Source organism: Drosophila rhopaloa, unplaced genomic scaffold, assembly GCF_018152115.1.
Source record: "Drosophila rhopaloa isolate 14029-0021.01 unplaced genomic scaffold, ASM1815211v1 contig_47, whole genome shotgun sequence".
Taxonomy (NCBI): Eukaryota; Metazoa; Arthropoda; class Insecta; order Diptera; family Drosophilidae; genus Drosophila; species Drosophila rhopaloa.
The window spans coordinates 2,619,617-2,643,229 of record NW_025335142.1 but is presented as its reverse complement, the minus strand read 5'-3'; the positions used below and the strand labels follow the sequence as shown (position 1 = coordinate 2,643,229).

Here is a 23,613-nt window from a genome sequence, read left to right as displayed (position 1 = left end):
TAATTAATTCTGCATATTTTTCCCTTTTAATTCATTTCGGTAAATACAGAGTCTGTATTACAGACAGTATAATAAATAAAACCATGTGTATTCATATATGACTTAAGAATAAATCTTTGCATATCTTGAAATCCCTGCAGTGAGTAAACATTTTCAAAAAATTAAATCCATTTTAATCTATTTATTTTTTTTACCTTAAATTAAATAAAGGAAACTTTTGAGGAACAACCGCCGTAGCAACCCTAAAAAAACGTTACAACAATAAATATCCCGTGAATTCCCGTTCTTCGATTATGTGGCAGCACCATACAACCACCCTCCACAGTTGTCCAACACTGGCCGGCTGCCGTCAAAGCGCGTAGAAGAATTGCGGGCTGTAACTGCATTTTATTATTTTATTGATAGTGCTCCTGGCAAAAACAATCACTTGCCAATCCGCCGCAGTTGTTTGCGAGATTGCAACGATGCCATATTGCCAACCGTAAAGTGTGTGCAAATCCGCAAACTGCGTCGTTACTGATGTGTGGGTGCAGAAATAAATGCAAATTGTTGTAAAATGCTGTGCTTTAGTGTGCGTGTTGATGTTGATAAGTGCAATACGCAAAAGTAAGAACATTCAGGCAAATATACGTATAATCCGGGGTAATACGTATAATTCCAGAGGTAAGTACGCTCTACGTCCGTGGATTTCGATCTGACCAGCAATCAAATTAAGTTCTAATCAAATTGTTTACCCACTAAAGCTTAATGGGTGGGTGTGTGAGTGGGAAAAGTGCAAGTGTTGGCTGCTGCGTTAAGGTTAAATATTGTTTGAAATTGAACGATTATTCTTTTTTTTCGGTTTAGAAAAGCCAAGTTTACTGGAGTGGGAACTTCAAGATCCCCTCTCAAAGTTTCAGTGCCTTTGTGTGTGTGTTAGTTTTGGTAACGGTGTTTGTGACCGTTTTGCAATGGCACGAGAAAATCAATAAGCTGGCAAAATTGAAAAAAGGAGACTTCCCAGACATGGCAAAATAACCCAAAAGATTGCCGCTATAATATGGCATACGTTAATTATGCTAATATGCTGGCGTGCTCTGCGAATTCCCGCAAACTGGAATGCATAATTACTATGCCAGTTTCACACCTCTCAAATTTTTTAGATTCTCTACAAATATAAATTTAGGTTTCATGTGCTAAAGCGAATTAAAGATTACAATTTGCAAAAATATGTTACAACAGCAATTCAAACATGTTTGAAAACTAAAACACACCTTAGTTGCAATATAAAACAATACGTTAAAATCTGCATATAAATTCAATGTAATTTTCCAAATTCACAATACAAAAATCTGTACAAAATTTTTTAAATTCGCTCATAGAACTTCGAAATAAATTAATACTGAAATCTAAACAAATTTAGATTTTAAATTTCACAATTAATATTATAAAAAATGTTCTTTAAAAATAACTTAAAAACTTTGTGACAAACTTATAAAAAATGGGTTAAGATGTGCATGAAAAAAATTATGGATTTTAATAACTTCTTAATAAATCTAATAACTTGGACTAATAGCTAGGAAGAAAGAAATAAATAATAGTAGCAAAAGTACCAGTCATTAAACTTTAAAACATTAATATTATACGTTAAATGGTTTTGAAATACAAAATATTAAACAACAATGTTATACATATCAGTAGCAGAGGGCAATCAATTTTATGGGTTTCTTTTTAAGTTTACATTTATTAAAAGATTTGGGTTTACATTCGTTGCGGTATTGGAAAAATGAATTTATTTGCCGATTGTAGGAAATACATAAACAAAAATAACCGATTGCTATAATTCATAGTGTTAACGTCTGTCCATGTGCGTCGATTCGTACCGCCGACTACATGTGTCGAGACACACTCCTGTTCAAAATAACGATCGCTTGGCTGACCCCTCAAAGTGTCTTCAATTGTATTGTTGACGTTTTGGTTTTGAAGCGCTTCCTAAAATAGAATGCAGCTCGTCGAGAAGATCGGACAATGGATTCCCATGCAGCGTGGGCCTCACGCAGGAAGAAGCGTGCTCATTATGGATTGTAGGCAGATATTTTTAGTGCAGTCCTCCAATTAAGTTCAATTAGAGACCAAAAGAGCTTATCGCTCCGTGTCTGATGTACTGGTTTTCACTTCCTCCGTGACAAGTGGAACGATCGGGGGTCAATGAATTCACTGCGATTTTATAGCCTGCGATAACTGTGTCCAATAGAGATTTATTTGTATATGATACCAAAGTTCCCATAAAAAAATCTGAGGCGACTGGGGGAATGGAAACCGTGGCAATCGGGTTTCATGATAGCGCATTGAGTTTCTTCCTAAGTAACATAAGTTTGCAGACTAAACAATAATTTTGTTAGCGTAGATCAGTTATGATTTCTCCGTAGCTGCAAGCACCTGTATAGCATATCCAAAAGCATGTAATTAAATTTATTAAAAACTTATTCATAGAAACTTTTTGTGTGGTGGAATAAGCACGGCATAAGATCACCTTTCAAACAACGTTTATACAGACTATATTGGGTCTAATTGATTATTTAGAATATTGATTATTTTGGGAGAGAGTTTAACATTTTCATTATATTGTCTTCGGAATTGAAAGTTAAGTTCTTAAAAACATGGTTATAAGATCTTGAACGATGCAGTTAAACTTATCATCATATTATATTTTTAAAATTATTTTAAACAACATTTCAAAAGTGCAGATTATCTATTTTTACGTATTATTTAAATATAATATTTAACATAAATAAACCTATTGCATTCTAGATTCCATAACCTAGTCGTGGCATTTGATTAATTGCTGAAGTGCATGCCCAAAATGGACAACGAGCAGCCGCATCAAGAGTTGGTGAAGTGCGTCCTGGTAGGGGACACGGCGGTCGGCAAAACGCGACTGATCTGCGCAAGAGCCTGCAACAAACACGTCTCGCTATCTCAGCTACTTTCCACACACGTGCCGACCGTGTGGGCCATCGATCAGTATCGCATATACAAAGATGTATGTTACCATTTCACACGTAAAAGCCCTCGCATTTACTCTTCCCTTTTTCAATTTAAAGGTACTGGAGCGATCTTGGGAGGTGGTGGATGGAGTGAATGTCTCGCTCCGCCTTTGGGACACTTTTGGGGACCACGATAAGGATCGTCGTTTTGCCTATGGCAGGTTTGTAACCATTTAAAACCGTTCAATGTTAGAAACTATAATTTTCTCTTTGACCAACAGATCCGATGTGGTGTTGCTGTGCTTTTCCATTGCCAGTCCGATATCCCTGCGCAACTGCAAGATGATGTGGTATCCGGAAATTCGCCGCTTTTGTCCGGATGTGCCTGTCATTCTAGTGGGCTGCAAGAACGACCTGCGCTATATGTACCGCGACGAGAACTATCTCTCGTATTTTGGCGAGAAGGGAACCTTTGTTCGGTATGCTTAGCTAACAGGTTTCAGCCGGTTTTCTAAAAGTTTTCCTTTTCTAATTAAAAATCTTGTGATTCTTTTTATTAATTGCATTTTTCTTCAAGTATAAATTTATTTTTAGCTTTTAAATAAAAGCACACATTTAAGAGCTAGTTCAATGTTACCAAACTAAGAAAAACTGCTTTCTTTAATTCAATAACATTTGTTAAAATCTAAATCCGATGGGTTTCGTAATTTAATTAAATTGCCAAAGCCCATTCTTTCATATTAGTCATAAAATCAAATTGACTTGGTTGTGAAAAAATCACTCAAGTACATTGAATGAGAAAATGCATTTAATTAAATTAAATGTTAACTTAAATATCTATCGATAATTAAAATTACATAATTATCTTATCTTAATTATGTAAATTGAATTTTATTACTACCATAATTTTTTTTCTAGAGCCGCATTAAAGAGTGACCTGGTTATGCCAGATGAGGCGCGTGCCGTGGCCAAGGAACTGGGAGTGGCCTACTACGAGACCAGCGTATTCACCTACTTCGGGGTGAATGAGGTCTTTGAAAATGCTATCCGGTCCGCATTGATAGCGCGCCGTCAGCAGCGCTTCTGGATGACGAACCTGAAGAAGGTACAGAAGCCGCTGCTACAGGCGCCGTTCCGGCCACCGAAGCCGCCACCACCGGAGGTCACCGTCGTGGTCGGTCACTACCGGCAGGACATTTACAACATGTTCCTGTCGCAGGCCTACACCGACCTCGTCCTGGTCGGGGCGGGTGGCACCAAGTTCGCCGTGCACAGATTCATGCTGGCCGCCGCCTCCAGCATATTCCAGCGCCTGCTAAGCACGGAGCTGACCGACATGGGTGGGCGGAGCAGCAGCGAATCAAGCATGGTCAGCTCAACCTTTGGGGAAGCCACTATAGCGGACTTTAATGACGACACTGAATCCCTGATCCGGTACGAATCACGCACACAACGGTGGGTATCGGCTGCTGATATTGTTCGGCTAATCATTGAGTCATTTGTCCTCAGCAGCATGTGGGAACACCTAAAGCGCCGCTCCAGTTATCAGGCGTTACCTTTAATGGAATCCAAAAGGTCCAACGATTTGTACAGGGAGCTGCATCATCCAGTTTTGCAGAGCATTCGCCTGGTGCACGTTGAAAATCAACGGGGTGTAAACGGACTGCAGACGATTGTCACCCTTAGCAAACTCATCTCACCGCAAGCTTTGCAGCAGTGCTTGCGATTTATTTACACCGGAACCATTGACAAGGATTGCAATAATCTTCAGGTAATGCTTCTGAGTTATGAATTCGGTAATATTAAATTAACCTCTTACTACTTTGTGATTACAGGAAATTAGAGAAGCTGCCGATCAGTTAGAACTGCCGCAACTAACTCAGTTACTTTCCAGACCACAAACTGTTATGGAGAACTCCAGCGATGAACCCAATCCGCATATTTGTCTTGTAAGAACTTTGACATACTACATAGTTTTAAATATTCCCAGTCACTAACTTTATCTTTTTCGTATTTTAGCGCATCAAAGAAAGCATGGAACGGCATTGCATCGGTGATGGATGTTTCAGCGATGTCACCTTTGAATTGGACGACGGTTTGATGAAGGTATATCATTTTACTAAGCATTTAAAGAAGTATAACTAAATTATGTACCTTTGATGAGTTGCAGGCGCACCGTGCTGTGTTAGTTGGTCGTTGTGATGTCATGCGCGCAATGTTGCTGGGTGACTTTCGCGAGGCGCATTCCAATGTGGTAGGAAATGTAATAACTGCCGCGAATTATTCAATATTAATTTAAAATCGATTTTTTCAAGATCGTATTCCCAGGCGTTACAATTTACACATTCCACAAGCTGCTGTGCTACCTGTACACTGACCAGATTCCGCCAATCTCGGCTGTCAAGTGCCTCAATCTCCTGGAGCTGGCCAACCGTCTCTGCCTGCCGCGGCTGCTAAACCTAGTTGAGTGCCGCGTTATCGAAGATCTCACACTGATTTCCCAGAACGAAACCAGTGAAACGGTGGATCACTGTCTAAAGTTGCTGGAGCCAGTAAAGGTATAAATGCATTAGTTGTTGTAACAAGAAATTGATTTTTTCCTAAGACAAATGTTATAATCATATAATTACATTTGGTCTTTAAAAAAGTTAGACCTCGAAAGAATATAAAGATTAAGTTTAAAAATTTGTATACAATATAATATATGAAAAATGTCTTGATAATAAAACATTTTATTCCAGCTGCACAACGCACATCAGTTGGCCGAGTGGTGCATGTCGTACCTGTGCGTCAATTACAACCTTATTTGTAAGTTTTCACTCAAGGGACTAAAGGCGCTGCATCAGGATAATCAGGAGTACTTGCGGGAGCACCGCTGGCCTCCAGTCTGGTATTTGAAAGACTACGACTACTATCAGCGCTGCCTGAACGAGTTGAACAAGGAGTTGAAACTGAAGACCTCGAGGCGGGAATCCCCAAGCGATGACGAAGGCTGTCTGTGCTTCACGGGCGGTAAGTGTTGCAACTGTTACGGAATTATCTGCTCCACATCCCAGCACACTTGACATCCCAGACCCAATACTCCAGTCGGAGGATCAGCTCAGGTTATAGTTTTAGTCACTTAATAACTTTCTTATTGCTAGCCCTAGAGGATTTTGAATGTATCATATTCATGGTTTGTATTCGTAGCCAGGTGTCTCGTTATGGTTTTCTTTTCCTTTTGATTTCCTTGCTCATTTACAACGACAACGCCATCATCATAATATTAATGTGCGAAATTTGGTCAAAGTATTCTCTTGCTGGCTGTTAGGTAAATCAAAGCGCAGCGGAGATGTTAGCGGAACCACGGAGAACAGCAACGCAGATAATCAGATCTTCAACAGTGCCGGCAACTCAATCAACCACATCGATCTGGAGGCAGACATGGACCTGAATCTCTGACACCCAGCCTTAGGACAAGGAAGGTATGTACGCTATATAAAATTGAACATATTAGCTACATTGAAATCTTTCAGATCACTACGCTTCATTGTGATCCTGCCGGTCCTGATCTGTTTCATCTGTACGATTCTAAGTATTTTGATACTTTTCCAAATCCACACATAACAAACCTCAAGTACACAAGATTTGGATGGGCGGGAATGGGGATTGGGAATGGATGGGGAATGGCGCGTCTGCTTTTGACATTACGCAATATATAGAGCGCAAATTTGCCTTAGTGATTACTAATACATAAGTCCAACATAGCTCGACCCAGAACAAAGGAGCATACTGCAAAGTGCTTCGGATTTCTTATATTTATACGCCTATATATAATGCAAAGCATAGACGAGTATGTATGCACATGCACCTCGGCGATGCGAAGCATTTCGCTGTATTGCCTTACGATATATCGGTGTACACTCAACCTGTTCTGCACGATTCCAAGGACGCAGACATGTGTATATCCTTATATTTGTACCTTTACCTAAGACATGTATGTATGTATATTTTTGAATTCCTACTTACGGAAACATTTGTCTAGCCATAGCCTTAAGCAATACTTTATGATAAGGACGCATTTTGTACAGAATGATAGAATAAAGCAATTACGAACAAATTATTTTTGTTATAATTTTAAATATATCAATTAATTTATTAACTTTCGTAACAGAACGGTTCACATGCCATTTACTTAAACAGAAATTAAAAAACGGTACTAAAGCCCCTGTAAAGATTTCACGGTTCTGGTACTCGATTGAGATACAGTACCATCCTCAACCTCTAGACCTTGCAGCATGGCAATCATCTCCTCGTCCGTGATCACAACCTCCGCCTTCTCGTTGTTATTGATGAGTGGCCCGAAAACTGCCGGCGATGATTCGCCACACAATTCGCGCAATTCTTTTTCGAGCTGATCCTCTTCTTGGCCCACGCCCTCCACGACGCTATTGGACATGATGTCCTGGACTTCCTGATGCTGGTCTAGAGTTTCCCGCACATCGGCCAGAACTTCGTCGACGTTGTCGTACTTCAAGCCAGAGTCCGAAAGCACTTTCTTTAAGGTATTTGAACCGATTTTGTAGGCGTCTAGCACAAGGCCACTGTTTTGTGCCTCATCGACGCTGGACAAAAGGGACTCGATGTTGTGCAAGGCAATACTGCGACGTTCTAATTAAAATACATAATAAAATATTAAAAAAAGTCAGGTAAAGATAGGTTATTTCATTGACTAAAAGACTGTTTTACTGTGAAGTTAAAAGTAAGACTTAAAAGACTTTTTTTCTTCTTTATGTACTTTTTTATCTAAAAAACCATAAAAAAAATTTTACAATTTACAAAGAAAACGCGTCTTAATTTGAAACTAATATATTCTGTAATGGGATTTAAGACAGTCTTTTCAAAAACGAGCACATTTTTTATTTGGACATTACCGTGATTTTTCTCTAGCAGATGCCTTTTCCTCAGATACGTTTTTGCCATTTGCCGCTTATTTTCTTTTAAGTACTGACGCGCTTTGTCGTCGTTTACTTTGATTTCTTCCTCTAGATCTTCCAACTGCTTGAGTAACTGGGCCTGAGTATTTTGAAGATTGTGGACGGCATGATCTTCTTGGCTGATGTTAAGATCATCGCCCTGTTTTTCTAAATTAAAAATTATCAGTACTTAAAAGAACACCGCTTTATAGTTACCAAAACTTACTTGGTATTTTGACCAAATGAATTTGGCGTACCCCTTTTTCAATCTTAAATTCCAGACCGACGATTTGACGAACATTTAAGGCTAACAAGCAAACACAAATATCTTTGTCTGAATGAATTTGAACTTCTTGGGATTTACAAAGAGATTTGAACGCATCGAAATGCATGAGTTTTCCACTGTTTTCCGATAAGACTTTTTCGGTTATGAGTTCGCAAGTATTCTGTAGGGATATTAAAGTATATAAATTGACTTGGTAAATTTAGTTATCTTGTCTAGTACACACTATGCAATAAATAAATTCTGTAGAGGTCCACAGTTTAAATATAATTATATTAAAAGCTATCAACAGCTCCCTACACTTTAAAGACATATACTTACGTTTAAGACATTAAGGTGAATCCAATCAACTAAGGAAGAGGCCTCCAGATCCTCCGCCACCACGCTGTGTTTGATTTTAGACCAGCTCCAAGAGAGGGGGCGCTTCACCAGGCTGTTGACCAGCCAGCCGCTCCAGGAATTCGCAGGATCGTGCTCGAATTCAGTGCGAGAGCGGATTTGCTTCCCCTGATGCATCTCGGATATCACGGTATCCAAACAGGCGGGAAGTTGGTCACCACGCATGAACTGCAGTTGCAGATCCCGCAGACTGAAAATAGGGCGTCCCCTGAACTTTAGGTACTCCGCGATCAGATCCTTCCAGAATTTTAGTTTTGCGTCGTAGTCCTCCGTGTCCAGATGTCGTGATCGGAACATGGCGAACTGCACCTGCATAAGGGTGTTATCCTGCCAGCTCGCTGGAAAACTAAACTGAACCTTTCCATTTTCCTTGTCGCCGCTTATGAGGCTCATCTTGAAAACTTCGGTTTCCCCTGGATCATAAGAATTGCGCGTCTTTTGTGCGTGTGTTATTGCTGGCCTGTTTTGTCAGCTGTTTCAAGGTGTTGCAAAATGATTCAATATTTTTAGAGCTTGAAAGCGAAATTCAAAAAAACGGTTGAGCAATTTTAAAATCAGTTAGTTAAATAAATAAAATGGCTTCGAACATATTAATCAATTGGGTATAATCCATTAAAGGCAATGAACAATACAAAACAATATTTAATCATGGGTGTATTTAAAGAAGTATATGTATTTAAAGGGTTTTTGTTTTTTGTTTTCAAATGATTTGTGATTTGTAAATATAATTTTTAAGGGGCTTCAAATTTTAAATTGTTTAATGTTTAACGTAACGTTAACGTTAAATAATTTTTGGCCACTTTCCAGCACCGCAACTTTCGATAACTTGGATATCGATTTACTTTCTTTCCATCCCGAATCAGCTGTTCCAATTCAGGCTACTAGATTAACAACTTCTGACGAAAATTTTGTTTTGAAGTTTTTGTTGATTGTGCGAGGAGCTTGATTCGACTTGAATTGCCATTGGAAAGTAACACCATTCCAGAGGACTCCGCGAATGCATGGAACACGTAGCTAACTTGGTCGAGCAAGGATTCCCACAATATCGATGAGAGCAGCACAAGCAGATCCCAGCCCCTGAGTCACGTTCTTAGTGTCTTTCGCCACGGTCCATCGGCAGTTCCATCCGCCCACTTTCCCCGCTAAGATCTCAGACCCTGGAGAAGATTCTTGATTGCGTGTGGTTTTCCCATTGTTCCGCGCTGCACCGACTCCGTTTAATTGATTCTTGCAATTCATAATGATGGAGGACGACCAGATTAACCTGCGCAATCAGTTGGCGAGGGGTAAGTCGAGATATCCCAAGAGTCTAGAATATTGCATCTGCATCTCGCAAAGTCAAATTTCCAAAGCACTAGAGAAGGTCCATCCGATCTGCAATATATCATTAACAACATAAAACCTTAACCATGGATGTGGAAAAAAATAGTCAGACTAAGAGTTAAACAGCTACCAAACAAATCTTAAATTAAATTACTTATGTTGTTGCAATTGAAAACAATCAAATAATTGTTCCTTTTTACACATTTTTGTTTTTAGTGGATAAGTGAGATGCTTCTATAAACAGGTGATTTTGATCTGTGTACCTACAAATAAACACTGCTAAGAAAGTAATCACATGATGCTTGGGAGCAAAACCCGCATTGAAAGCTTCAGTGATGTTTATTTGGCGGGATACTATATTCTTCTTTAAAAGCCTATTTGGTATCTATTTTCAAAATAATAATAGTAATTTTTTAAGAAGCGAATAAATAGGCAGATTAAGAATAAAATATCATCCTTAGTGAGAAAATAATAAAGAAACACATACCAAAATTTCAAAACTTTAAAAACAGTAATTTTAAAAAGTATGGCTATGCGTGCCTTTCATAGAGTTTTACAACAATAAATATAAACATTTGTTGACTTCAACTTTGAGGAAATTTAAAAAGCTACACATTTTCAGCAGATCTGTATATTTTGCACTTTGTTAAATAATGAGAACGAAATTTTTCTATAGTCCGAAAATTGTCCATTCAGCAAATATGTTATTATAATTTTTTGGTCTGCCGCAGAATTGGCACACTTCCATTATGACTGTGATCATTTTTCACGGAATCATTATAACCGTATTACCCTACTTATAACGCAACATGCTTTGTAGGTACACAAATAATATCAGATAAGATTGGCTAGTAAATCACTAAACACATATGTATGTATATGTAGCTAATTAAGTTACAATCGAAATCAGTGTCTGCATATAGAGAGAGAATGGCTAGTAGATTTTCCCCAAACATATGTATGCATGATTAGGGATCAACTTACCAGTTTTTTTTGGAAGGTTTCTCCGTTTGGAATTTGAACTAATTCGACTCGTAATCAGGGTTCTTCAATCTTATCACGCCCTCTGCGCCTGCGGAGAGAGTGTACAAGTGCCACAAGTTCGCCATGAATGCCCAGATGATTGACTATGCATTGGCTAGGAATTTTACCAAGTTACCCGAGGTAAATGCAAACGCAGACGGACGTAATAGCGATCACATACGTCGTAGGGTTCACACTGGGTCGTCGCTGCTCTGACTGTGTTTTAAATGTGTTTTCTTAATGATTAAGTTCGGTTCGGCTCGCCGATGTCCGCTCATTAATACGGATGGCGATGGCAATATGTGTGCCCATATGTACACATGGCGTTCAGTTCGTCTGGAGCTTATACATATGCGAAAGCCGCAGCGCAGCCGCTGCCGCTTCGGGCAGTAAAATTTCATTCAAACGCGTTTCACGTCTGTTTTCGAACGGTCAACAACGGATGGGATCGGATCGCGCGATCGCCAGTTGTCGCCACCGCCATAACAACACTCACTCGCAGCGATTTAGAAACCTATGAATTGAGCAAACAACCATCTTCAGCGGCTGGCCAACGGTCCACTCCCCTTCCCGCCTGTGATAAGTGCCCGTCTCCGAACTTATAATCCCCTGTGTGCCAGCAAAAAGCTGTGAAAAAAGCAAACAAAATGAAAGTCCCCACGCGCAACTCGAAATATTCATTCAATTTGAAAATATTCAAATTGCATAACGATAAGAAACCGACCAGCAGCCCCAGTCCACCGACCTCACCTGTGATCTCAGCGAAAAGAAACTCTTGGCGCGCTTCATGGCGATCGGCCTTGGGTTCCAAGAGCAAGTCGATCCCAACGTCCTCGGACGACAGAGACCCGATCGAATTGGAGGCGGAACCAGCGTTTTTCGAGAGGGCTAGATGCCACAGTTTCAGCTCCTCCTCCTCTTGCACCGATCAACTGTTTCCCGCCATTCAGATTCCCCAGGGCGATGAGCTTATGTGTAAGTTTGAGGGAGTTCTCCTTAAGTTTTATGAGAGGCCAGTCCGACAGCGCTCCAAATCCCCCTTTATCCATTCAGATCAAACTGAACAAAAATCATTTCACTTTTTCAAAAATGTATTAGGTTATTATTTGTTCTGTTATTTCAAATTTAATAAATTAAAAAATAAATGGTATTTTCTTAGTCTGTTGTTATAAGTATACATTTTGTTAGAAAGCATTAAAACTTAGAAATAAAATAAATAATTATTATGGTGATATTACGGTTTTGCTGACATTTAAAATCAAGAAAGTTAAATGTTTTTAAAGGAGACTACTATCCAAGCAAGTAGAATTCGGAAGACTTCTAAAGAATTGATAAATAATAATTGATGTGGCTAAACCAAACTCAATGAAGTCTTTTTTACTACCAAAAAACAATTATTAAATGCTCCAATTCGATAGTGATATTTGGCGTAATGATATAAAGTTTAGCACGACTCTATTTATTGATAAATTTAAGTGAAATTAGTGCGTTATATAGATAAATATCTAGTATTATCGTCTATTAAACACGCAGGTAATTATAATGTTTAGCATTGGTCCTTTCTCTGTACAGGCTAACACACCCAAACTAATAAAGAAATGATAATACTAATGAATTGGTCAAATGGAACAAGTGTTTTACATAATCAGATAAATGATTAATTCAAGTGAAATTTGTGGGTCACTTCATTCGATCTTTGCTATTATCGTCTATTGTACCTGCAAATTTTAAGGTAAAACTCACAAAAACTAATTCGTTTTTGTTGGAATATGAAGTATATACTGTTAAGATAAGAATCTCGCCAATCTTGACATCATCAAATTTTAAGTTAGGATTGTTAAACGGCTTCAAGTGTTTGCATAAATAGATTTCGAGTTAAAGTTGATAAGATATACATACCTCCAGGGGACCTTGCAAATTGCTAATCGACATGTGAAGATCAGCTAAATTTGGCGGAACTATACACCTGTAGTGTAATGGGTGTTGCCCGCTAAATGGTCAATTCCCTGGTCAAATCAATGGCAATACCAGACCACGATAAGCTCCGTTCCCGGAGGGCAGATAAGAAAGGTGTGTTTAGCCGGTTGCGGCGCACATGCGTTCATTTCGATTCGACTCCCCAATTCGCCAGTACTCAGCTGTTTACGGCTAATATATTATCCGGCAGCCAGTCAGTCAGTTGGAGTCATCGACGTGTCGCGCTTGGTTGTGGCGTCCGAGTGAAATGTTTCCGGTTTGAGTAATCTACATAGCATACAGGCGAACTGTGCTCGTAATGAACTAAAAGTTATAGCGACTTGCACATCCACACCTAAACGAAAGCTCCGTGGCCGTGGAATATACACCTCAAATACGCATTGCCCGGGTCTGTGGGCTGGGCGAAGTCAAATAAAAATTAAGCGCGTTACCAGTGATTACACGACTGTGTTATGTGCAGTGAATTCTATACTCGAACGGAATAAACCAGCGCAATTGCTTCAAGGGTTACATCATGCCGGAGGTGCTACATTTTACATCGATCTTTGATCTCATCATCAAGAGCGGTGCGTGCACTTTCAAAGTCCAATTCGGTTCAGTAGACACCACTTAAAAGAAACTGCCTAAGGGAAACCTATACCTAAATGTTTTTTGTAATAACAAATTTGATTGGGTAACATTATTTATTAGCTTAATTAAATATGTTTAGATGGAAATGAATTAATCCACAAATATGTCAAAAAACACCTTTCAATTAACCTAAATTTAACTTTACTCATATTAAAAAGGTTTATTTAAAAAAAGTTAATAAAATAGAATGAATTTTAAAAAGTGATTTCTACACCATTCCCAATTATAATTTAACCATTATATCACTGCAAAACTAAATGGTGATTGCTTTGCAAATAACTTGAACTTATGAACTCTTTTTTCCTAAAATAGCAGTTTGGCATAAAGTTACCCTTAGCCGATATCTACTGTATATGATAAACAGATAATGTGAAGTACACGCGAAACAACAACCTCTAGCATACCTGTATTGTGACATAGTTTGGCGCCGATTCGGTCTTGACACCATGAACCGCTTTCGAACATTTAGTAGCTTAAAGGTTTGACTTTTTTTGCTCTTGTAATGTTTTGAAACTTGTTGCTTTGCTGCCATTGAATCTGTGACAAAAACTTCCCGAACATGTTTCTCTAGTTGGTTCAGACAGGTTTAAAATTACAAATCAATCAGATTTATTGTATAGTGTTGAAATAGAATAACTATTGCCAGCCCTGGTTGCTATGCTCCAGGAACTGAACAAAATTTGACAGTAGTTATTAAAACATTTACAAGTTTCGCAATGCGTCTTTTGTAAGCCGGGGAATTTACGGATGCCGCTTAATATTTATTGTGCCTGAGATGTGCCTCCAAAAGAGACTCTTTAGTTGTTACTGTTGCTATTTCCTAGATGCAGGTAGGTCGATTTTAATCTAGGGAACTTTAGGAACAATGGACAAATCAGCAAAAACAATGTATTAATATCGGAGTGAGCACATAACTAATGGTTGCAAATGTAACATTTCAGCAATGCCATGGTTTGGTATGGACATCGGCGGTACCCTCACGAAGTTGGTCTACTTCGAGCCCAAGGACATAACGCCGGATGAGCAGGATCGCGAGGCTGGCATTTTGCGGAATATCCGGCGCTACTTAACCAAAAACTCGGCGTACGGCAAAACCGGACATCGAGATACGCATCTACAGGTGAGATGAAGCAACTATAGAAATGTATATTTGCCGATCGTGGAATGTGGATGTGTGATTTTGTAACAAAGCGCGCTGACGCGGGCCATTAGCATCGGTATTATCATCTGGAATATTATCAGCCCCAGCGCCCCGAGTAGCGATATTTGCGCGTCCACCCAACAAGTCATCTTGTGCGGGTCGGAACGGGTCGTCTGGTGATTTAACACGGGCACGGGTGCCAGGGCTTTCGAGTGTGAGTGCCTCTGCTGTGACCTTCACTCTCGCGCACTCGCCGGCACAGAAAACAAAATTATACTATTAATTGATTAATAATAACACTTAATCTTAATCGTAACTCTTTTACTCTTAGTACTCTTAGTTTACTCTTAGTAAAGAGTTCGTTTTAATACATTTAAACAAAAGTTTCGCATTCTACAAAAAAGTTTGCATTTTTTATTGCTACCTTTTTTGTTTTACGTGTACCACACTCTAATCTCGTACAAACAGGATTCCTTTGTTTACCTTTATAGCTAAGTGATTCACTGTTAAGTTTATTCGTTTGCTTTGTTTTAATTAAAATAAACGTTTAAATATTAGTTTAAATAGAAAACATTAACACGGATGTTCAAATATAGGTCATTGATGGTTTTAGAATAAAAACAAACATACAATTTATGACAATTCAAAAAAAATGTAAGGATAGAATAGTCTCTGTTTATTTTTTTTTAAATTTCTTATCGAATTACAGATAAAAAGTTTCTCACAAAATATATATATTTATGTTAATCAATTCCGAAATTTGATAGCTCAGAATGTTTGTTGTCAATTTAGTGATCTAATTTTAAACTCGGGGTTAGTGCCCTACCCCAAAGTAGTTGATTATTTAAAGACTGGTGTGAAAAGTTTTGCACTATTCAAATGAACTATGTCAATTTACAGACGCTCACAGTTGCTTGGTAGTTTAATTTGCATTTTTGTGTACAAATTACCCTTGTACTTAAACTTTGGATACCTTAAATAAATGGCGAACGCCTATATATTCCGTTTATAACCTAGGAACAGTTTGAAAAGCTTGCGCGGGGTGAACGTTGACTTTTGTACTTTTCATTTTTATTTTGTAATGGGTTCAGGAGTCTAATTTTCATATTTATGAAGCTCATTTAACCCTTGCGTTTGCGAATAAATATATAGTATAGAAAAATATTAAAGGAATCTTAAAGCTACCGAATTTTCTTTAAAAATCTTATTATATTATGTTAATGATATTAATCAAATAATATAATATGAATAATAAAAATATATATAATTTATAAAGACTTTTTGATTTGAAATGCAATTTTTAAAGTTAGTTTTCCTAGTTTGTAGAAATTTTATTTACCGGACATCATTCAAGTGTTCAATATTTTACTTTATACTAAATGATTTTCTTCATAATTGTTTCTTTCAGATGGACAATGTAGAGATCCGTAAGAGACGTGGCTCGCTGCATTTCATTCGCTTCCAGACCACCGACATGGGCAACTTCCTGTCGCTGGCGAAGCAAAAGGGCATGGCCGAGCTTGTGACCACGGTTTGTGCCACCGGCGGTGGGGCCTTCAAGTTTGAGCAGGATTTCCGCGACCAAGTCAACATGAAGCTGGCCAAATTCGACGAGCTGGACACGCTTATTAAGGGCATTCTCTTCGCCGACCTGCACAACCGCACTGAGTGCTACTACTATGAAAACGCACGTGAGATTCTGTAAGTGGAGTAAGTGATGGCTACGAGGAGTTTCTAACGACTTAAATTTACCAATCATTTTACAGAAAAAGTGAGAAACGACAGTTCAACTTCTCCCAACCGTTCCCATTCATCCTGGTGAACGTCGGCTCCGGAGTCTCCATTCTGGCCGTCTACGGACCCGACAACTATAAGCGCATTTCGGGCACAAGGTAAGTCAGCATTGGATTCCCTTTTCCATTTTAGAATCCAATATAATCTCGATTATTCACTTTGTATTAGCTTGGGCGGCGGTACATTCCTCGGACTGTGTTGCCTTCTCACCGGCTGCACATCCTTCGAAGAGGCTATTCAACTGGCTACCAAGGGCGACAATAGAAAGGTTGATAAGTTAGTTAAGGATATTTATGGCGGCGATTACAACCGCTTTGGTCTGCCCGGCGATTTGGTGGCGTCAAGGTATAACATCCGGAAATGAAAACTCAAACACCCAGTCATAAATATGCTTTCTATTTCCAGCTTTGGTCAGATGCACCTCAATGACAAGCGTGTTTCAGTATCACGAGAGGATTTGGCCAACGCTACACTAGTAACCATAACGAACAATATTGGCTCCATAGCAAGGATGTGCGCGCTGAATGAGAAGATCGATAGGGTAAGATTGGCATTTAATTAAGGGAAGACCACTCAAAATAAGAGAAAGCTGTTAATATTGTCCTGATTCAATCTTGAGTGCAATCTTAATCATCAAGAATTCGATAACCTCATCTATAACCACCTCCTAGGTCGTCTTTGTGGGCAACTTCCTGCGAGTAAACCCCATTTCCATGAAGCTGCTGGCGTACGCCATGGAGTTCTGGTCCAATGGCACAATGAAGGGTCTCTTCCTGGAACACGAGGGTTACTTTGGTGCGCTGGGTTGTTTGCTGCAGTTCAACGGTGAGCTGGCAGCCGCCCTCAACGACGGAGTGGAGCATCCAACCCACACAGCTTCGGATGCCAGTGAGGGCGTTTCGAGTCAGGATATAACGACGGTTTCATCGGCTGATGAGCCACCAGAGAAGTCTCCGTTGTCGCCAACAAGCAATCACTCCACTAGATAGTCGCTGTAGCCACATGTTCCTCCGAAAGGCACCCGAAGACGGCCATCCGATTGTAGCGCATGTACAGTAGACCTAAGATCAATAAGGCAATAGCAACGACTTTGATCCTATGCAGTTTATCTCGATATTTATCGTACTTCTTTCTCGGCTTTAGTTGTAACTTGAGGACGCACAAAATGTAAATGCATGAAGAAACTGTATGGATAAAGTGCCTGCTAGCAAGCAACGAATTTTGGCCCAACCAAATGCCGAAACACAATTTATTTTATAATTTTCCCCTCGCGTAACATTTTGCGATATGTTACTACCATGCAGTCTTCGTCATTTTTGGTAGTGTTTAGTTTTTTCTACAGTGATAGATGTTAGCTCTCGGAAAAGTATTATAAATACTTGACAGCGGAACCGCAATTAAAAGTCTCGCGCGCAACAGACAGTTCAAGAGCATGTATTGCATACACGTTGTCCTTCGACAATATGCATGCATACCTATAAGTTTTTACCTTAACGTTTGTGTAAATGATTTAAGTGGATGTTTTAAAGTTTCATTTTTAGAATATAAGTTTGTGGTCATGTTATGATAGGATACAATTTGTCGGCAGGTCAATAAAACTTGTTTTAAAAGAATTGTTGGAATAATGCATTTTCAAAACAAGAGGGTTTCACATATTTCATTCATTATTTCCTTTGGGGGGTGCTCGAAACCAATGCAAAATTGGCTTTTACCTATAAAGTAAGGTTATTTCTAGTGCTGTAAAATATTTTTTTGTTAATATTACAATTTTTAACAAACATTTTTTTAAAATTGAATATTAAAACCATTAATGATTAACTGGTGTAATTTATATTTCGTTTTAGCAATTTGAATTCCATAACTAGTACTAAATAATTATTATCTAAATAAGTATTATGACTCTTAACTAATTTAGCAATGATATAGATACAATATTTTTCGCAAAAAGGCTCAGCTCTCTGACTCCTTTTTGTTGCGTTAAACGTCGAATATTGGTCCAAGACAATATTTAATTTTATAACTTTTTTGACAGTCAAATGTTCATAATTATTTCTTTATTTGTACATTAATGTTGCTGTAGTCCCTCCGGATTCCACAACTGGCTTTGAAGTCAAAAATGCGCAGATTATGATCAGTGGCCACAAACATATATTGGCTATCGCAGGCAAGGCTGTAGACGGGCGATAAACCATTGTGTTGCCGCGTTCGGCCCGGGAAGTATAATTGAACATATTTTTGCATTCTTATATCGTAGAGGTTGACCCGTGCATGTCTGTTGGTACCCACCAGCGCCGCATACAGTCCGTCGTACTCCAGGGAATAAAAGGAACAGTCGAACGGGTCCTCCCAGATAGCTACATCCCGATCGATGCGTTTATCAAACATCCGAAACGTCGTATCGTAGTTGGCCGTAAAAATAACATTGTCATCTTTAATTTTTAGGTCGTAAATGGACATTGTGTTAGAGTTGAAAACCAATTCCTCGCCACTGTTAGAAAATAGAATGTTTAGCTTTTAGAAATCAAAAAATTTGCAAAAAAAAAATTTGGCCAATACATAAATTAAATCCAGAAAAAAAGCTAACTTCGGGCGAAGCCGAAGTTGATATCCCCTTGCTGAATATTTTGTAAGTTATGGTATTTCCAATCGTTCAGTTATATGGCAGCTATAGGATATAGTATAAATAAAACCCGTAGAAAATCCCAACACCAAAGTAATGGCATTTCCGATCAATCAGTTATATGGCCGCTATAGAATATAGTCGACCGATCCCGGCATCGTGCAAAGGAACGAAGGGTGTGTGCAAAGTTTCAATTCGATATCTTTAAAACTGAAAGACTAGTTCGCGTAGAAACAGACAGACAGACACGCGACAGGCGACTCAGGTCGCGATCCTGATCAAAAATATATAATATATACTTTATAGAGTCGGAGATGTCTCCTTCACTGCTTAGCAAATTTCGGTGAAGTCAGCCAAGAGCAAAGTGTTAGAGGTTACCTTTCCACGTGGACGGCCCTCAGGGCCCTGCGATTCTTGTCCGTGTAGAGACCCCCATATAGCCACTGGCCATCTGAACTTAGTTCCAAGGCCTTAAACGCATTCGGCAGCTTCATCACCATGTCGAAGTGCGACAGTCCGAACTCCTGTGATCGCTGCCACAGTTTGCAGCAGTTATCGGTGCTGGTGGCGTACAGATCATTGACAAAATCCACGCAGAACAGATACTCGTTGACCGCATGCATCCTTTGTTCTGTGATGCCATCCGCATCGTAATGGAAGCACGATCCGCACACTCGTCCCGCGAATATGGTATCCTTTTTCTTGACGAAATCGGAGATGTCGCTGTGGGTGGTCGTACTGATCTCTTTCTCGTATCGACGAAGCAGTGCATCGCAGCTGGAGCGCCGGTACTTGCGCAGGTAGCCCGCATGGGTAATATACAGGGCGTCCGCCTCCAGGCACAGTTTCGTGGGGAACATTTGGGCATGGTGGAAGTATGGACGTTCGAAGTAGGTTCCACTAGTCCAGTTCTTCGAGACCTGAATTCGATCATAGTTGCTCAGGCGGGTTCGATTTCTGGAGATAGATTCAAAGGGGTAATATTTGGGTGTTATTTCCCCTGTCTCATCACATACCTCTGCTCGATTCTCGGTCTATTCCGGTGGCCACAGAGCAGCAAGTCAATGGACTGAGGGTAGTAAATGTAATTGTCTATTACGTTTTCCAGAAATCGACTCGCCAGGGCCAGGCACAGCAGTTCCCCCTCCGAGCAGTAGGCAAAAATGTGCAGCAGACAGTCGACTGTGAGATCTGTCAGCCTTAAATCCGATTTGTGCATCTTTTGCTGAACACTTAATAATTTAAGGTTTTGAGATAAGCATTCTTAGTCAAATCAAAATCTCCATTGGGAATGGAAGCTCGTCGATTTCCACAGAGTACCGATAATTCTCTATTTTTGTTTTAATTTTTAAAGGAGATTTTCCAACACTTAAACGTTACCGTTAAATTTCAAAATAGTTAAGAGGCAAATATTAATGTTTATTAAGCCTGATAAATGTACAGCAATGTGGGTATGTAGGACTTGACCGGTCAGATGCTCGCATGAGAACTCAGAGTATTTATACTCGTTACTCGAATTTAGTAAAACCTCTGAATACAAATATTCCCATGAATCCACGTGTCTTAATTGCAAAGAGTAACGTAATTAGACCTGCAATTGTGAAATTCAAAATACACGTACATATCTGCGCATTTATACAGTTTCATATATAGTCGAAAAATAATACAAAATAATTACATGTTTGACCTTGTTAGCAATCTAGTTTCACAAAATCTCAAATCCAACAAGCTTATAAACTTACTTTAAACAAGAAAGGAAAGCTAACTTCAGGCGGAGCCGAAGTTGATATACCCTTGCAGAATATTTTATAAATTATATTCTCCTAAATGATTCATATGATGCATTCTTAATACTCATAAAAAGTCCCAACTTCCTAACTTAAAAAACACCAAAGTTATGACATTTCCAATCGTTCAGTTATATGGCAGCTATAGATATAGTCGACCGATCTGGCTCGTTCCGACTTATATACACCGCAATAGAAAGACAACTTTGGGAAAGATTCAAGCAGATAGCTTTAAAACTGAGGGACTAGTTTGCGTAGAAACGGACGGACGGACGGAGAGACGGACGGACAGACGGACAGACGACAGACGGACATGCTAGATCGACTCTCCTGGTGATGCTGATCAAGAATATATATACTTTATAGGGTCGGAAATGTCTCCTTCACTGCGTTGCAAACTTTTGACTGAAATTATAATACCCTCTGCAAGGGTATAAAAATCATTTAGAAAAGATATTGCGTAATTTACCTTTTTTATTTAAATTGTCTGTTATATATGTATCTAACTTATTGCAACATAGTGAAGGAGAAATTTCCGACCCAATAAAGTATATATTTTCTGATCAGCATATCCTATCGATGTTGACATCCGCCTGAATAAGACTTTCCCAAAAATCTTTTTTCTTTTATAGGTAGTGTAAAAGTCGTAACGGTCCGGATCGGACGAATATATCACATAGCAATCGGAAAACTTATCGGAAAAACAACATAGCGTCATTGTTTTTATGTGCGTATAGCACTGAAATTAAAATAGAGTCGTTAAAAAAAAATGTGTAATAGCTTCTTTTCTTGTTTTTATTCATGGCTTAACAAAGTTAGACCTAAAATCAAAATTTGAACTTTCTTTGTATTAATTAAAAAAGGTTTGCGATTAAATAACTTACAAAATTCAAGTTAATCAATACCGCCACGATTCGAGCCATTGAGCTTTTTAAGCTCTTATATAAAAGCTTTGTATTCTCAACACCTCCTACAAATTTTACTTATTTTTAATTAAAGAAAATACATTTCAAAGGAAATTTGTTTATGTAGTGTTTTGTTGTTCATAAAGGTGGAGATTTATTTATGGAAGCTAGACTTTAAGGGTCCACTACGATAAATGACAACTTCGAAAATTATATATTGCTTTAAAAAATTCGCATTGATTGATGTAACCCGACTGAAATACGCGAAAATAAATAGACAGGAACTGCACATTTTGGGGACAGAAGTCTAAAATACACAATTGTGCGCACAAATGGGCCATGCGTACGACCACGTACTAATACATTTGCAACAAATTAAAAGTATTTAGAACACTGTTTCCGCAATTAGGCACGAAACTGCCGAGATTTTTGCGCTAAATACCTTAACTGAGCATTTGATTGACTTGAAATAGCGTACATACTGTCTGATCTGTCTAGAAAGTATCTCGTATCTTGCTCGCAATTTATTTACGGCAATATCTATATAAGTGAGTGGGATATAAGGTTTTAACTACTTGTGGAGTGATTTGGAAAAACCAAATAAAAAGTTAACCATTTTCTATTACCTATTAGTTACTGAAATAAGTAAATATAATATTGTCTATTGAGTAGACTAGTACACAATATTTAGTTTATGCAAGATAAGGCAGGAGGGAATAAAGAAATTGTTATTCAGAACAAAGAAGTATACGGGAAATCTTGAGAATAGACACGAAGTCATAACAAAGAAAAGTGTAACGGCTATTTTTGGGTCAGGGAAAGTAGCGTAACTGTCACTGTTCAGGTCTACTTAATTGTCTCCAAAGCACTTAAGCTTTTAGAACCTTAAAAGTGAATTTATAACTGGGCTAGACACTTTTATCTAGTTCGCCCTTGTACTTTCCATTTAACATATTTTACATTACCTATTAGAGGATTGTTAAAAAGTATTTCATGGTGTCAAATATTATCTTGAAAAAATATCGTGACTTTTATGTTAGTAAGGAATGCGAATATTCTGGATCGTTCATTCCGTTCTAAAAAGCCCGTTAAAATCTTATCAAACTGAAAGTGACAATGGGTTTTACCTTTCATATTACAAAGATCTTGGGAACTCGAAGTGTTAAATACCTATCTTTAATTTTAATGAGCTAAAATAGGATAATTAAGCAAATATAACATGTAAAGTCCTTATCCTAATGAAAGATCAATGATATATATAGTAGTCATAAATACTAATACTAATACTTTCATCTAGAACAGGAAAATGTAATACGGTTCCAAGAATCAGAAATTAACAAAACAATACAGATATGTATACATATTTAAATGATAATATCTTTTCAGAATGGGTAATTTCCAATGGGTATTTTCCAGTCGGTTTTAGAGCAATCGTGCGTATCTAGGAAAAGTTCATGCGTGGCACTGAGCTCCAAAAATTGATTGTCACAATCTGAAGGTGACGTCGTCGTCAGCAGTTTTCGCGTTTTGCGCAGTTCTCGTTCTCTCTCGTCGACAATTTCATAATCTGAGCAAAGTGCTCGGCCACAGGTAAAAATGGTCGAGCACACACAAACACTAAAAGCGGGCCATACATGCAAAAGCCCATGTCACGTCGGCACATCAGATGACAGTCGTGGGACCTCCGCATTCGCAGCTATACACAATATTAGTTTATTGTTATTGTAGAGCAAAGTCACAAATATTTCCGTAGCCAAAGTCACGTTCGCCAACCTGATAACTTAAAGTCACTTGGTTGCATTATCAACTT

General features: G+C 38.6%; 4 protein-coding genes across 12 annotated transcripts; 2 read left to right on the top strand and 2 right to left on the bottom strand.

Moving 5' to 3' along the window:
* Positions 1-337: 337 nt before the first annotated feature.
* Positions 338-7,065, top strand: LOC108037869 (rho-related BTB domain-containing protein 1). Of its 6 annotated transcripts, none has more exons than XM_017114532.2 (13): positions 338-663; positions 2,791-3,022; positions 3,084-3,187; positions 3,248-3,445; positions 3,885-4,400; positions 4,479-4,737; positions 4,802-4,915; positions 4,986-5,072; positions 5,137-5,220; positions 5,282-5,524; positions 5,708-5,978; positions 6,256-6,430; positions 6,482-7,065. In XM_017114532.2, exons 2-12 carry the CDS (start codon positions 2,834-2,836, stop codon positions 6,405-6,407), a joined length of 2,217 nt encoding a protein of 738 aa, XP_016970021.1. In that variant the 5' UTR covers positions 338-663; positions 2,791-2,833; the 3' UTR covers positions 6,408-6,430; positions 6,482-7,065. The 6 variants fall into 6 exon arrangements, with proteins under 6 accessions (XP_016970021.1, XP_016970019.1, XP_016970022.1 ...); XM_017114530.2 differs by having other exon boundaries at positions 4,476-4,737; XM_017114533.2 differs by having other exon boundaries at positions 3,885-4,421; positions 6,277-6,430.
* Positions 7,066-7,084: 19 nt separating this feature from the next.
* Positions 7,085-9,158, bottom strand: LOC108037872 (charged multivesicular body protein 7). The gene is made up of 4 exons (XM_017114538.2): positions 8,526-9,158; positions 8,148-8,367; positions 7,880-8,089; positions 7,085-7,616 (listed from the first exon to the last, which is right to left on the bottom strand). Exons 1-4 carry the CDS (start codon positions 8,994-8,996, stop codon positions 7,165-7,167), a joined length of 1,353 nt encoding a protein of 450 aa, XP_016970027.1. The 5' UTR covers positions 8,997-9,158; the 3' UTR covers positions 7,085-7,164.
* Positions 9,159-9,349: 191 nt separating this feature from the next.
* LOC108037871 (pantothenate kinase 3) lies at positions 9,350-18,104 on the top strand. Of its 4 annotated transcripts, none has more exons than XM_017114536.2 (7): positions 9,350-9,889; positions 14,498-14,676; positions 16,106-16,398; positions 16,464-16,589; positions 16,660-16,836; positions 16,897-17,032; positions 17,163-18,104. In XM_017114536.2, exons 1-7 carry the CDS (start codon positions 9,844-9,846, stop codon positions 17,478-17,480), a joined length of 1,275 nt encoding a protein of 424 aa, XP_016970025.1. In that variant the 5' UTR covers positions 9,350-9,843; the 3' UTR covers positions 17,481-18,104. The 4 variants fall into 4 exon arrangements, with proteins under 4 accessions (XP_016970025.1, XP_016970026.1, XP_016970023.1 ...); XM_017114534.2 differs by lacking the exon at positions 9,350-9,889 and adding an exon at positions 11,368-11,924; XM_017114535.2 differs by lacking the exon at positions 9,350-9,889 and adding an exon at positions 13,123-13,492.
* Positions 18,105-18,305: 201 nt separating this feature from the next.
* On the bottom strand, positions 18,306-20,553 carry LOC108037880 (F-box/WD repeat-containing protein 4). The gene is made up of 3 exons (XM_017114545.2): positions 20,128-20,553; positions 19,490-20,068; positions 18,306-18,979 (listed from the first exon to the last, which is right to left on the bottom strand). The coding sequence occupies exons 1-3, from the start codon at positions 20,328-20,330 to the stop codon at positions 18,538-18,540; spliced, it is 1,224 nt and encodes a 407-aa protein (XP_016970034.2). The 5' UTR covers positions 20,331-20,553; the 3' UTR covers positions 18,306-18,537.
* Positions 20,554-23,613: the final 3,060 nt, after the last annotated feature.

Excerpts from the sequence above, each read along its gene's own strand:
- LOC108037869 (XM_017114528.2), top strand. The coding sequence starts at position 2,834 with ATGCCCAAAATGGACAACGAGCAGCCGCATCAAGAGTTGGTGAAGTGC. Across the intron at positions 4,422-4,475 it reads TACGAATCACGCACACAACG|CAGCATGTGGGAACACCTAA; the intron begins GTGGGTATCGGC and ends ATTTGTCCTCAG. Across the intron at positions 4,916-4,985 it reads CCAATCCGCATATTTGTCTT|CGCATCAAAGAAAGCATGGA; the intron begins GTAAGAACTTTG and ends TTCGTATTTTAG.
- LOC108037872 (XM_017114538.2), bottom strand. The coding sequence starts at position 8,996 with ATGAGCCTCATAAGCGGCGACAAGGAAAATGGAAAGGTTCAGTTTAGT. Across the intron at positions 8,090-8,147 it reads TCATTTGGTCAAAATACCAA|AAAAACAGGGCGATGATCTT; the intron begins GTAAGTTTTGGT and ends TTTTTAATTTAG. Across the intron at positions 7,617-7,879 it reads TCTGCTAGAGAAAAATCACG|AACGTCGCAGTATTGCCTTG; the intron begins GTAATGTCCAAA and ends TATTTTAATTAG.
- LOC108037871 (XM_017114534.2), top strand. The coding sequence starts at position 11,597 with ATGAAAGTCCCCACGCGCAACTCGAAATATTCATTCAATTTGAAAATA. Across the intron at positions 11,925-14,497 it reads CCAGGGCGATGAGCTTATGT|CAATGCCATGGTTTGGTATG; the intron begins GTAAGTTTGAGG and ends GTAACATTTCAG. Across the intron at positions 14,677-16,105 it reads ATCGAGATACGCATCTACAG|ATGGACAATGTAGAGATCCG; the intron begins GTGAGATGAAGC and ends TGTTTCTTTCAG.
- LOC108037880 (XM_017114545.2), bottom strand. The coding sequence starts at position 20,330 with ATGCACAAATCGGATTTAAGGCTGACAGATCTCACAGTCGACTGTCTG. Across the intron at positions 20,069-20,127 it reads AGACCGAGAATCGAGCAGAG|AAATCGAACCCGCCTGAGCA; the intron begins GTATGTGATGAG and ends ATCTATCTCCAG. Across the intron at positions 18,980-19,489 it reads AGGGCCGTCCACGTGGAAAG|TGGCGAGGAATTGGTTTTCA; the intron begins GTAACCTCTAAC and ends ATTTTCTAACAG.